This window comes from Anomalospiza imberbis, chromosome 3 (genome assembly GCF_031753505.1).
Source record: "Anomalospiza imberbis isolate Cuckoo-Finch-1a 21T00152 chromosome 3, ASM3175350v1, whole genome shotgun sequence".
In the NCBI taxonomy this organism is placed as follows: Eukaryota; Metazoa; Chordata; class Aves; order Passeriformes; family Viduidae; genus Anomalospiza; species Anomalospiza imberbis.
The window spans coordinates 436,690-450,256 of NC_089683.1; the positions used below are offsets into that span (position 1 = coordinate 436,690).

Here is a 13,567-nt window from a genome sequence, read left to right on the forward strand (position 1 = left end):
CTTTGGGTTAGCAAGGGAACGTGTCCTTTGGGTTAGCAAGGGAACGTGTCCTTTGGGTTAGCAAGGGAAGGTTTCCTTTGGGTTAGCAATGGAACGTATCCTTTGGGTTGGCAAGGGGAGCATTTCATTTAGGTTGGGAAGGGGAGTGTTTCATTTAGGTTAGCAAGGGAACGTGTCCTTTAGGTTAGCAAGGGAAGGTTTCCTTTGGGTTAGGAAGGGCACGTTTCCTTTGGGTTGGCAAGGGGAGCGTTTCATTTAGGTTGGGAAGGGGAGTGTTTCATTTAGGTTAGCAAGGGAAGGTTTCCTTTGGGTTAGCAATGGAACGTTTCCTTTGGGTTGGCAAGGGGAGCGTTTCATTTCCCACCAATGAAGGATCTGCCCCAGGACTGCACACCTGCACAGGTACAGCAGCTCCTCTGCACATCCGGGCAGGCAGGAACCTGCTCCTGACCCTGGGGGTCACCCAGCCCCAGCCCCCAGGGCAGGGCCAGCCCCACGGGCTACCCAGAAGCTCCTCCTGGGAGTCCTGAGGGTCCCCAGGGGTGGACACTCCACAGCCTCTTGGGTCAAGCTGTGCTTGACCAGCCTTGGGGTAAAAAGGTATTTTTTATGTCCAAAGACAATTCCCTTTATTCCTGTCCCTTGTCTTCTCCCCAGGCACCACGGAGAAGATCATACCTCAGTTTCCCTGAGTCTGTCCCAGGAGTTATTCACACACTTGGCTTTGATCCCACTGCTCTCAGCCCTTCCAGGTGTCACCTCCATGGTCCTGCCCTGTCCCTGCTGTCCTGGGCAGCTCTGCTGAGCCCAGGGTGGCCTCGCCAGTGCCAGGCACAGGGGCAGGACCGTCCCCTCCTCGCCAGGAATGCTGTGCCAGCCCAGGAACCACGGACCCTGATAAGGGCACGTCGCTGCTGCGGGGCCACCACGGTGTCCCCGGCCCGGGCTGTCCCTGCCAGGCTGTGTGGGGGTGGCCCCAGCCTGGCACCTGGGCACGTTCCCGGGGCTTGGCCCTGTCCTTGCTGAGCTGCACGAGGGTCTCACAGGGCGTTTCTCCAGGCTGCTGAGGTGCCAGGGGCACAGCCACCGCTCCCAGCTCGGTGCCACCCCAAACCTGCCAGGGACAGTCCTCTGGGGGCAGGGGGATGCAGGACCTCAGTTCTGGCCAGGATGGGCAGGCGCATTCCATGGAATCCCAGCATGGTTTGGGTGGGAAGGGACCTCAGAGCCCACCCAGTGCCACCCCAGCCATGGCAGGGACACCTGCCACTGTCCCAGTGTCCAGCCTGGCCTTGGGCACTGCCAGCGATCCAGGGGCAGCCCCAGCTGCTCTGGGCACCCTGTGCCAGTGCTGGAACCCCACTTCAAACTGGGTGTTTTTGTCCAGGAAATGTAATGGATCAGAAAACTCTGCGTTCCCAGCAGTCTGAGCCGAGCCCAGGTGTTTGGCCCCCCTTGCAGTGGTCTCAGGGTTGTAAAACCCAAATGGGCAGTGAGGAAGGGACAAGGACGTGGCGAGCCTCAGGTGACATCATCCTGGCCCTAGAGGAACGTGGTGCCTGGGGGAGAAGCAGCAGGACGTGGCCAGCAGGGACTGCAGGGTGGCCCTGGCACAGCTGCTCCCACCTGGGATAACACCTGGCAGAGGGGAAGGTGTGGAGGCACCAGGATCCACAGGGGGAAACACAGGGAGCACCCCGAGGCTGAGCTGCCACGGCGTGTCACCCCCAGGATGGCATGGAGGAGGCTCTGCCAGCTGTGCCCTCCGGAGCCTGGAGACCTCGGGGACACCTCTGGGGACACTGCTGTGTGATCCCAGCCACGGGGGATGCGGCTGAGGGGGATTTGTTACACAAATCAAAGCAGGAAGTGTGTGAGTGTAAGAAATCCTCCTCCCGGAGGATTTAATCCCCCAAAGCCACGCCTGACCCATCCAAGGTCAGCCTCTCCAGCAGGGAGGGGAGTGCTGGGGTTCATTAACTGGGGATAAGATAAAAACATAGCAGGGAAATAGGAAATAACTACATGAAGAAACTGGTGAGGAAGCCCAAGGATGATGCTGTCCCCAGGAGCGGCTTTACATCAAAAGAAGGTTGATTTGGAATGGATATTGGGCAGGAATTGTTCCCTGGGAGGGTGCTGAGGCCCTGGCACAGGGTGCCCAGATAAGTGCCCCAGCCCTGGCAGTGCCCAAGGCCAGACTGGGCAGGGCTGGGAGCACCTGGGACAGTGGCAGGTGTCCCTGCCATGGCAGGGGTGGCACTGGCTGGGCTCTGAGGTCCCTTCCCACCCGAACCATTCTGGGATGGTTCTGAATCCGTGGCAGTGGAGCCCCTGTGAGGACCAGCCCCTCCCTTGCCCTGGGGTGCAGGAGCTGGGCAACACCTGAGCTGCTTTTTCCTCTTGCTCACCCCAGAAGGACAATGCTGCTGGGCCAAGGCTGCTGCCAGAGATAACCCAGGGCTCGCTGTGGGCACGGGGTCAGGCCCCCACCCCTGGAGCATCCTGGCCACAGCTCCCTGCCGGTGACCTGGCTTTGGTGTCACCCATCCCTGCTGTCCCCTCGCCACGGGGTCTGGAGCAGCTCCTCCAGCCCTGCACTTCCATATTGATCATTCCTCGATTTCCCTGCCAGGGGTTTACCTCACCGGCTCTGGGACTGCAATAAACTGCTTTTTCCCTGGCAGGGATAATATTTACATTCCACACGGAGCCTCTTGGACCCAGCTCTGCTCTTGGACACGTCTGGGCCGTCCCCTGCCGGCTTCGTGCTGCGGCGATGAGTAACGGGGAGAGTTTGTGTTCCATCTCTGCTCCCTTCCATAATCCTCCGTGCCTCGGACTGCCCCTCTCCCCGTTTCCCATGCCAGACACCACGCATATTTGGAAAAAGCCATGCGGGTCATCTGGTAAGCATCTCAAATATTCCAGTGATGAGGAATGTTCTGGGGCAAAGAGGGTCCTGTGACTTGGAGCCGAGGCGGTTCTGCTCTGGAAACTCCCGTTTCAGCCAAAATCGAACTTCCCGCGCTCCTTCCCGCCAGGTTCAGGAACTGGTGGGCAAAGAACGGAGCAGTTCCAAACACCTGGGTGCTCTGCAGCAGCCAGCAGATGGAAAAACTCAGGGAAACGACTTCTGGGAGAAGCGCCGCAGCAGCTGAGCCAGCAGGAAACGTGCGTGTAACAAAACCAGGCTCAAAGTCCTGCTTTGTTGATGCTGGAATTGGGTTTGGCTCGAGCGAGAGAAATGCCGGCGCTGATTCACACCCAGCCAAGGCTGCTCCTCTGTTTGGGTTTGAAACATGGAAAGCAGAAGCCAAGAGAGCCCTGAGTGAGGTCCTGTCCCTGGGAGGCTCCTGGAAGGTGAGGAGCAGATCCTGGCATTCCCTCTCTCACGCTGCCCTGCTCCGGTGCCTGAAAATCCTGAGGCCACGAGGATCCCTCTGAGCTCTGGGATAACTCCTGGAATGTGCCACGGGTTCCTCAGCTTTCCCAGAGGGAAAGCCTGGGACACCAGGGACACTGGGATGAAAGGGAGGGACCTCCTGTGACACGGATGGCACTGCCTCTGTGGGATCCCCATTGGCACAGGGACACTTGTCCAGCTGAGGTCACCATGGGATGGATCCCCATTGGCACAGGGACACTTTTCCAGCCAAGGTCACCATGGGATGGATCCCCATTGGCACAGGGACACTTGTCCAGCCGAGGTCACCATGGGATGGATCCCCATCGGCACAGGGACACTTGTCCAGCTGAGGTCACCGTGGGATGGATCCCCATTGGCACAGGGACACTTGTCCAGCCGAGGTCACTTTAGGATGGATCCCCATTGGCACAGGGACACTTGTCCAGCCGAGGTCACCATGGGATGGATCCCCATTGGCACAGGGACACTTGTCCAGCTGAGGTCACTTTAGGATCCCCATCGGCACAGGGACACTTGTCCAGCCGAGGTCACTTTAGGATGGATCCCCATTGGCACAGGGACACTTTTCCAGCCAAGGTCACCATGGGATGGATCCCCATTGGCACAGGGACACTTTTCCAGCCAAGGTCACCATGGGATGGATCCCCATTGGTACAGGGACACTTGTCCAGCTGAGGTCACCATGGGATGGATCCCCATTGGCACAGGGACACTTGTCCAGCTGAGGTCACTTTAGGATCCCCATCGGCACAGGGACACTTGTCCAGCCGAGGTCACCATGGGCAGGGGCTGGGCAGGTGACAGTGGCACCGCTCAGAGGCTGCCCTGGTGCATGCCCCAACTCTGGCCTCTGTCACCCCTCTGAGCTGGATTTCTCGCAGCCCCTGGAGCAGCTCCTTCTCCTCCTCACTCACATTCCCGTGTGTGACCTTTGCTGTGAGAAAAGCCGAGCACAGGACAGGGCTGTGACACTGGCCTGTGGCAGCTGCTGGGGACAGGGACTGGGGCTGGGAGGTGACATGTGCCAGGGCACAGCCACGGCACCCATGTGGGGCTGCTCCACCAGAGCCACCTGCACCAGGGGACATCCACCTGCACCTGGAGCCACCTGCTCCACCAGAGCCACCTGCACCAGGGACATCCACCTGCACCAGGGACATCCACCTGCTCCACCAGAGCCATCCACCTGCACCAGGGGACATCCACCTGCACCTGGAGCCACCTGCTCCACCAGAGCCACCTGCACCAGGGGACATCCACCTGCACCTGGAGCCACCTGCTCTACCAGAGCCACCTGCACCAGGGACATCCACCTGCACCAGGGACATCCACCTGCTCCACCAGAGCCACCTGCACCAGGGACATCCACCTGCACCAGGGAACATCCACCTGCACCACCAGAGCCATCCACCTGCACCTGGAGCCACCTGTTCCACCAGAGCCACCTGCACCAGGGGACATCCACCTGCACCAGGGGACATCCACCTGCTCCACCAGAGCCATCCACCTGCACCTGGAGCCACCTGTTCCACCAGAGCCACCTGCACCAGGGGACATCCACCTGCACCTGGAGCCACCTGCTCCACCAGAGCCACCTGCACCAGGGACATCCACCTGCACCAGGGGACATCCACCTGCTCCACCAGAGCCATCCACCTGCACCTGGAGCCACCTGCTCCACCAGAGCCACCTGCACCAGGGACATCCACCTGCACCAGGGAACATCCACCTGCACCACCAGAGCCATCCACCTGCACCTGGAGCCACCTGTTCCACCAGAGCCACCTGCACCAGGGGACATCCACCTGCACCTGGAGCCACCTGCTCCACCAGAGCCACCTGCACCAGGGACATCCACCTGCACCAGGGGACATCCACCTGCTCCACCAGAGCCATCCACCTGCACCTGGAGCCACCTGCTCCACCAGAGCCACCTGCACCAGGGACATCCACCTGCACCAGGGGACATCCACCTGCTCCACCAGAGCCATCCACCTGCACCTGGAGCCACCTGCTCCACCAGAGCCACCTGCACCAGGGACATCCACCTGCACCAGGGACATCCACCTGCACCAGGGGACATCCACCTGCACCTGGAGCCACCTGCTCCACCAGAGCCACCTGCACCCAGAGCCATCCACCTGATCCAGGGCCATCCACCTGATCCAGAGCCACCTGATCCAGAATAATCCACCTGATCCACAGCCATCTACCTGCACCCAGAGCCATCCACCTGATCCAGGGCCATCCACCTGATCCAGAGCCACCTGCACCCAGGGCCATCCACCTGCACCCAGAGGCCCTCGTGGGGCTGCAAAGGGAGCCAGTGAACCCACAGAGGAGTGATCAGAAAATGCTGCAGAGCTCTGAGATGGGTTTGTCCCCTCACCTCGGTCCTTCCCGTTCTGCAGCTTCTCTGTTTCTTCTTCGTCTTCTTCCTCTGCTTCAGGAAAAAACAACAAGAGAAAAAGCAGACATGAGACAGGTGGGTGAGAGGAGAGAGGCAATCGTGGAATCGTTTGGGTTGGAAAATCCCTCAGACCATCGAGTCCAGTTGTTCCCCCAGCACGGCCAAGGCCACCACTGCCCCATGTCCCCAAGTGCCACATCCACAGGGCCTTTAAACCCCTCCAGGGGTGGGGATTCCATCACCTCCCTGGGCAGCCCCTTCCAATGCCTGACAGCCCTTCCCATGAAGAAATCCTTCCCGAGTTTCAGCTGTTTCCTGCCGAGAGCTGTGGGCGTGCTCTGTTTGGCCCAGGTGAGTTTCTGGCAGGGCATTTGTGCAGCAGAAGGTCACATTCTCCTGCAGGCGGTGGCTCTTATCTCATTCCAGCACTTCACTGAGACCTATGCAAACAGCTGATGGTTATCCTGAGGGTGGTGTCACTGCTGCACGAGGTGTGAGAGCAAAGGCAGGGAGAACCCCCCAGTGAAAGGCATAGCTGGGATGTGTGCTGGGACAGCAGGCCAAACCCCATCTCCACAAATGAAAAACATGCCGCGTGGTAATTGGAGGGCAATGTCAAATGTAGACTGAACTGAAGAAGTGTGGTTGCACCATGAGGTCTGATTTTTGAATTTACTGTGATAGGGAGTAACATCTTCAACCAAAGATTGATTTTCCCCTGCATAATTAAATTCGGCACAATAGGTCATGTGCATAGAGCCAGGGATCTGCAATTCTTGAGGTCTGGAAGATGCCATGGGAAGATGAGGAACCCGCTGTTCCCATAATCTAAAGGTTACTTGGGAGTGATCCCATAAATGTGCCTGATACAGCTTTTTGAGTATCTCTTGGGATTGGACAAACATCCACTGGCACAGCAACCAAACAGGTGGAAAACGCTTTCTTGGGGGTCGTGTTGGACAAACATATGGTGTCTAAACCTGAAGCATTAGCTAAAGTCACCCAAACATTCGTTTTAGGTGGGCTAAAGCAGCTGGAGAAACAGAACAGCTGGAGAACCAGAGGCGTCTGCAGTGGATCTGACCAGAGGGGACCTCGCAGACACGTCCTTGGTGGCTTTGAGAGCAGGACGGTGACACATGGGGGGCACTCAGCTGCACTGGGTCCTTGAAGGGAGAGCTGAGGAGATCAGGGACAAAGGCAGACACCTCTGGAATAACCAGAATTGTGACCTGGGGCTCAGCGTTGGGCCAGGAACAGCCAGCGTTGCCTCGGCTCTCTGCAGAGCAGCGCCTCCTGAAGCACATCCTTTTGAGCTCAGATGGAGTGAAAATGGAGTAAAAACGGGATCAGCGTTTCCCCAGCAGCACTGGGAGCATGAGGGTGGCACTTCTGTGTGGATGTGGCACCTGTGGGGCACTGGTGGCCTTGGCAGTGCTGGGGGAACAGCAGGACTCAGCGGGCTTGGAGATCTTTTTCACCCTCAGTGATTTTGTGATTCTGTAATTCTGTGACTCCACAACTCCACACAGAACCATGGAACGTCCTGGGTTGGAAGAGACCCATGGGGATCATGGAGTCCAACTGCTGCCCCTGCCCAGACCCCTCAAATCCCACTCTGGGCATCCCTGGCAGCGCTGTCCAAAGGTTCCTGGAGCTCTGGCAGCCTCGGGGCTGTGCCCATTCCCTGGGGATCTGGGCAGTGCCAGCACCCTCTGGGGAAGATCCTTTCCTGATCTCCAGCCACCCCTCCCTGACACCATGGCAGGAGAAGGTGGCTGGGGCCATCAGGGCACCCTGGGGAGCCCCGGGAGGACAGGGGGTGCTGCTGCCTGTGTCCCCTCCTGGGGAACCCTCTGCCCTGGGCAGGACAAGGACAGGGCAGGAACAGGGACAGGACAGGGACAGAGACAGGGCAGAGACAAGGCAGGGACAGGGACAGGGACAGGGACAGGACAGGGCAGGGACAGGGACAGGACAGGACAGAGACAGGACAGAGACAGGGCAGGGAATGACAGGACAGGGACAGGGACAGGACAGGACAGAGACAGGTCAGGGACAGGGCAGGACAGGGCAGGGAAGGACAGGGACAGGGACAGGGACAGGGCAGGGCAGGGAAGGACAGGGCAGGGACAGGGCAGGGACAGGGACAGGGATAGGGCAGGGACAGGGCAGGGAAGGACAGGGACAGGGCAGGACAGGGCAGGGAAGGACAGGGACAGGACAGGGACAGGGACAGGGACAGGGACAGGACAGGGACAGGACAGGGCAGGGAAGGACAGGGACAGGGACAGGGCAGGGCAGGGCAGAGACAGGGACAGGACAGGGACAGGGCAGGACAGGGCAGGGAAGGACAGGTCAGGGACAAGGACAGGGCAGGGCAGGGAGGGACAGGGCAGGGACAGGGCAGGGACAGGGACAGGACAGGACAGGGCAGGGAAGGACAGGACAGGGGCAGGGCAGGGCAGAGACAGGGACAGGACAGGGACAGGGCAGGACAGGGCAGGGAAGGACAGGGACAGGGACAGGGACAGGGCAGGGCAGGGCAGAGACAGGGACAGGACAGGGACAGGGCAGGGAAGGAGAGGGCAGGGAATGACAGGACAGGGACAGGACAGGACAGGACAGGGGCAGGGCAGGGACAGGGACAGGACAGGGCAGGGAATGACAGGACAGGGACAGGGCAGGGACAGGGCAGGGCAGGGAAGGACAGGGCAGGGACAGGGCAGGGACAGGGCAGGGCAGGGGCAGGGGCAGGACAGGGCAGGGAAGGACAGGGCAGGGACAGGACAGGACAGGGCAGGGAATGACAGGACAGGGACGGGGCAGGACAGGGCAGGGGCAGGGCAGGGCAGGCTGGGAGCCGCAGCCCCGCTGCATCCCCACCCTCCCCTCGCTGCAGGAGCTGTCTGCTCCCACCGCTCCCCTCGGGACACGAGGTGTGAAACGCTGCTGGCTGCCATCAGCTGAGGATCACTCATGCTCCTCCTCATTTACACTTCAGACATTTCCAGGGGAGCCTTCCTCGGTCTCTGCACCTCCCCGAGCACGAGCCTGTCAGCAGCCCCGTTTTCATGTCATTCCCACTCCCTGGTGATCCACACAGCTTTGGGGTCCCTGGCACGGCTGGTGGCCAGGGATGGACCGTGGGGACGGCTGGAGCTGTGTCAGGGGGGTTTGGGATGGAGATCAGGGAAAGCTTTGGACAGTGCTCTCAGGCACAGGCTGGGATTGTTGGGGTGTCCTGGGCAGGGTGAGGAGCTGGACTCCAAGATCCCTGTGGGTCTGACTCGGGTTATTCCACAATTCTGTGATTCTACAACACTTGCTGTGCTCTGGAAAGCAAAAAGGGACGAGTGCAGGCTCTGGACAGAGGTTTGCTCTCTGTGTTTGAGCCTCGGGGGCAGAGCTGAGGTGATTTATGGGGGAGCTGGTGGCCCTGCCATGGCCCTGCTGGTGCTGTGTCATCCATGGACAACTTTATTAACTCCCAGCTGCCGCTGCTGCCAGGACACGGGGCTGGCAGCGGGGATTTACTGCTGGCCACTGAAACACCCCCCATCCATCCCAGGGGGCTCCAGCACGGCAGAGCCTCGAGGGCCACCGAGGGAGAGACATTTTGGGGAATTTGGTGCCACAGCTGCCGGGTCCAGCAGGGAGCAGGAGCAGACACAGGACACTGCTCTTTTTCCTCAGCAGCAAAGGCAGCCCAGAAACTGAACCACAGGATCCTTCACCTTGCCAAAGGGCAGCCACAGAGTCCAACCTGTCACTGCTCCCCTGTTTGTCACCAGCCCAGGGCACTGAGCTCAGTCTTTCCCTGGACACCTCCAGGGATGGGGATTGCAGCCTGGAGAGCCCCTCTCAAAGCCTGGCAAGCCTTTCCATGAAGAAATCCCTCCTGAAAGCTGGAGCACCACATGCTCCCAGCCCTGCTGCTGACGAGGCTGCAGGGCCAGGGGACACTTCCCTGGGAGATGCAGGACCTGCCTCGGTCCCAGAGGGGTGTCCAGCTCCCCTGGCACAGGGAAGAGACACAGAGGGAGTAATTATCTGTTTTCCTCATCACTGTTTAACGACAAGGGATGAAATTGGCCTCCTGTACAGTTATTGAGGCATGATTGCATCATCTGATGGAGAGTCACAGCAGAGGGTCTCTGCTGCCCAGGTACTGCAGGACTAAGCAGGAATTTGGGGACACTCACTCCAAAAACCTGCTCTGGCTTGTGACTGTGTCATTAAGATCATCACCCAGCACTGCCCAGGCCACTGATGCTGGCTATAAAAGTGATTTTTTCATTGAGAACGTGGACACACTGCCTCACATTGCAGAAAACAACAGAAAACAAACCTAGTTTTAAGAGAAACAATAGTTAATAGGACAACAGTTTTAACAGAAGACAAATCCAAGGACAAATCTTCAGCCTGTGGCTTCCAGCTCTCCTCCTGGCACGCCCTGGCTCAGCCCTCACCTGAGTGCAGCTCCTTCACCAGCGAGGACATGGTGTTGGTGATGGAGTCAGCTGCCACCAGCAGGTCGTTGCGGAGGTTCCTCCTCGTACCTGGGAGCGGCAGACACAGGGTCAGGAGGGGCTGCACTGCCACTGCCCTGCGGCCTCTGTCCCCCCCCAGCCTCACTGTCCCCACCTGGGGTGGCTCCCAAAGCAGGGGGATGGAGATGGGGATTCACCCTGGAACTCTGCCCCGTGCCCTGACCAGCCTGTGACAGTGGCAGTGGCAGTGGCAGCCCCTGGCTGCTCCTCCCGTGGGCACAGCCACCCTGAGAGCTGCCGAGCTCCAGGTGGCATCCAAGGCTGTTGGAATTCTCCCCCTCCTGCATGGCTGGAGGAAGGAATCCTCTTCCTCAGGGCACGGCTCTGCGCTGGCCCCTGGTGACCCCGAGCTGCCGGGACACTCCCTGGTCAGCCCTGCTGGCCAGCAGCACCAGTGACCACCAGAGGCCCCATCAGGGCCACGGCTGTGCCAGAAGAGCCAGGAGAGCCCGGGCACACGACTGGCACAGGGATCAGCCCACAGGGCTGCGTGGAGGACGATGCTCGGGGCCTCCTGAAGGCCACCACCATCCCTGGAATCCCAAGGCCAGGCTGGAGCAACCTGGGGTAGTGTCTCTGCTGTGGAACAGCTGGACAATGTCACCAAGCCCACCCAGACATCTCCTGGCTGGGACACTCAGTTATTTTATTAAGTGAAAAAAATTGATGTTTTATTCTGTTTCCTGTGTTCGCCGTCGGCCTCGGCTTTGCCTGATTTTGGGTGATTAATATGAAATAGCACTAATTGTGCAGATTGCCTTTCCGGAAGGATCGTTCCAGGAAAATGACTGCAGAGTCTGGTCAGCAGGTTTTCCTCTTGCACGAGAATCAGCCCCACCGTGGTTATCTCGAGAGGAACTGCCCCTTGCTGTGGGCAGTGGCGGATCCGAGGATTCCCCAGGGACTGTCTTCCTCTCTTCCAAGGTGGTCAACAGCAGAATCGATTTTCTAATTAGATGGTGGCCTCTGCATCCGAGCATTTCACCCAGAAACCATCAGGGTGTTTTATTCTAAACCTGTCATCGTCCCAGTGCCAGTCTTGGTAATCCTCTACTGAGTGGAAGATCCAGAGATCATCTGAGGAGGAGACTTTTCTAATCTCAAGACTGAAAGATCTCAGGGACTCAGTTCTTCAAAGCTTTCCTGCTCCAGCATTCCCCCCACGAATGGGGCAGCTTGTGGAGAGAGGAAAGGTGAGCCCTTGGTGTCCCTGTCCTCTGTGCCCTCACCACAGCGAGAGGTGGAACCATCTCATCTTTCAGCGTCTGGTGGATATTTGGGTTGTTCAGCCTGGAGAAGAGGAGGCTCAGGGGTGACCTCATTGCTCTCCACAACTCCCTGAAGGGAGGCTGTGGACAGGTGGGGTCGGTCTCTTCCACCGGGCAGCACTGACAGAACAAGAGGACACAGCCTCAAGCTGCGTCAGGGAAGGAGCAGGTCGGATATCAGGAAAAAATGTTTCACCGAAAGAATAAAAGTACTGGAATTGTCTTCCCAGGGAGGTGGTGGAGTCACCATCCCTGGGTGTGTTTAAAAAAAGCCTGGACATGGCACTTGGTGCTGTAGTCTAGTTGAGGTGTTGGGGCTGGGTTGGACTCGATGGTCTTGGAGGTCTCTTCCAACCTCATCATTCTGTGATTCCGTGATTCCGTGATTCTGTCAGTCTTTGATTCTGTGATATGCAAAAAGCAGCAGGAGTAACGGAGATGTTTGTGTTGAAGAAGAATCAGTGTGCTGAGGGGTGCCTGTGGGTTTGTTTTGCTCCTTACCCACACCTGGTTCCTTGCATCACATGTCTGGGATGCTGCCAGGTGTTAAACACCTGGGAGAACCACGAGGTTCCACAAAGGGGGATCTCAGCAGCTTCAGAGGAAGGGCAGTCCTTAGGGAGAGGCAGCAAGGAGCCGTTGACGGTGTAACTTCCCATCAGGGAAGATCATCTTCACAGAAATCAACTTCATTAAGTTCAAAATATTCAAAATGTGCCCCCAGATTTGGTCCAGGGCACAAGAAAGGGGTTTGTGATGCGTGCCTTGACAATGGTGAGTTCCGTGTGTGATGAACACGGGATCAGGGAATGGTTTGGGTGGGAAGGACCTTAAAGATCACCTGGTTCCAGAACCTCCAGGGACACCTGCCACTGTCCCAGGGTGTCCCAGTGTCCAGCCTGGCCTTGGGCACTGCCAGGGATCCAGGGGCAGCCCCAGCTGCTCTGGGCACCCTGTGCCAGGGCCTGCCCACCCTGCCAGGGAACAATTCCCAATTCCCAATATCCCACCCATCCCTGCCCTCTGGCACTGGGAGCCATTCCCGGGGTCCTGTCCCTCCAGGCCTTGTCCCCAGTCCCTCTGCAGCTCTCCTGGAGCCCCTTCAGGCCCTGCAAGGGGCTCCAGGACCACCCCAGAGTTCCGTTTTCCCCTTTAATCCCCCGGATCTGCTCTCCCCAGAGAGAGAATCAGAAGCCCAGCCCGGAGCCATCCCAGCCAGCAGCATCTTGGGGTCACAGGATCCAACTGGTTTGGGTGGGAAGGGACCTCAGAGCCCACCCAGTGCCACCTCTGCCACGGCAGGGACACCTGCCACTGTCCCAGGTGCTCCCAGCCCCAGTGTCCAGCCTGGCCCTGGGCACTGCCAGGGATCCACGGTGGTCACCCTGTGCCAGGTCCTGCCCGCCTTCCCAGGGCGCAATTCCCACCCCAAACCATCCCGCAGTTCCCGCTCCTCGCCGCGGTGGCCCGGCCCCGGGGCGGTCACCTTGTGCGAAGGCCTCGTGCACGTCGCCCCCGAGTCCGGCCAGCGCGTCCTGGGCGCCGTGCGTGGGCGTGGAGCCGGCCGAAGCCGAGCGCGCGGGCACGGCCCCGGGGCGGCCGTGGGTGGGCGAGGGCTGGGCCGAGCCCGCGGCCTGCGCCTGCGGAGACACAGAGAGCCCTTGGCTAGCGGGCAACGGGCTGCAGGGCACGGCTAGCAACACAGAGAGCCCTTGGCTAGCGGGCAACGGGCTGCAGGGCACGGCTAGCAACACGGAGAGCCCTAGGCTAGCGGGCAACGGGCTGCAGGGCACGGCTGGCAACACAGAGAGCCCTCGGCTAGCGGGCAACGGGCTGCAGGGCACGGCTAGCAACACAGAGAGCCCTTGGCTAGCGGGCAACGGGCTGCAGGGCACGGCTAGCAACA

General features: G+C 59.5%; 1 protein-coding gene across 3 annotated transcripts in view; it reads right to left on the bottom strand.

The window, feature by feature from the left end:
* Positions 1-13,567, bottom strand: part of DTNB (dystrobrevin beta) — a 193,242-nt gene that overhangs the window by 291 nt on the left and 179,384 nt on the right. For 2 of the 3 annotated variants that reach the window (XM_068183103.1, XM_068183105.1), the window contains 3 exons: positions 13,148-13,301; positions 10,313-10,402; positions 5,820-5,873 (listed from right to left, as the gene is read on the bottom strand). In XM_068183103.1, the coding sequence (XP_068039204.1) occupies positions 5,820-5,873; positions 10,313-10,402; positions 13,148-13,301 (298 nt within the window). The remainder of the gene's footprint in view (positions 1-5,819; positions 5,874-10,312; positions 10,403-13,147; positions 13,302-13,567) is intronic. The other variant, XM_068183104.1, reaches the window with a different exon arrangement.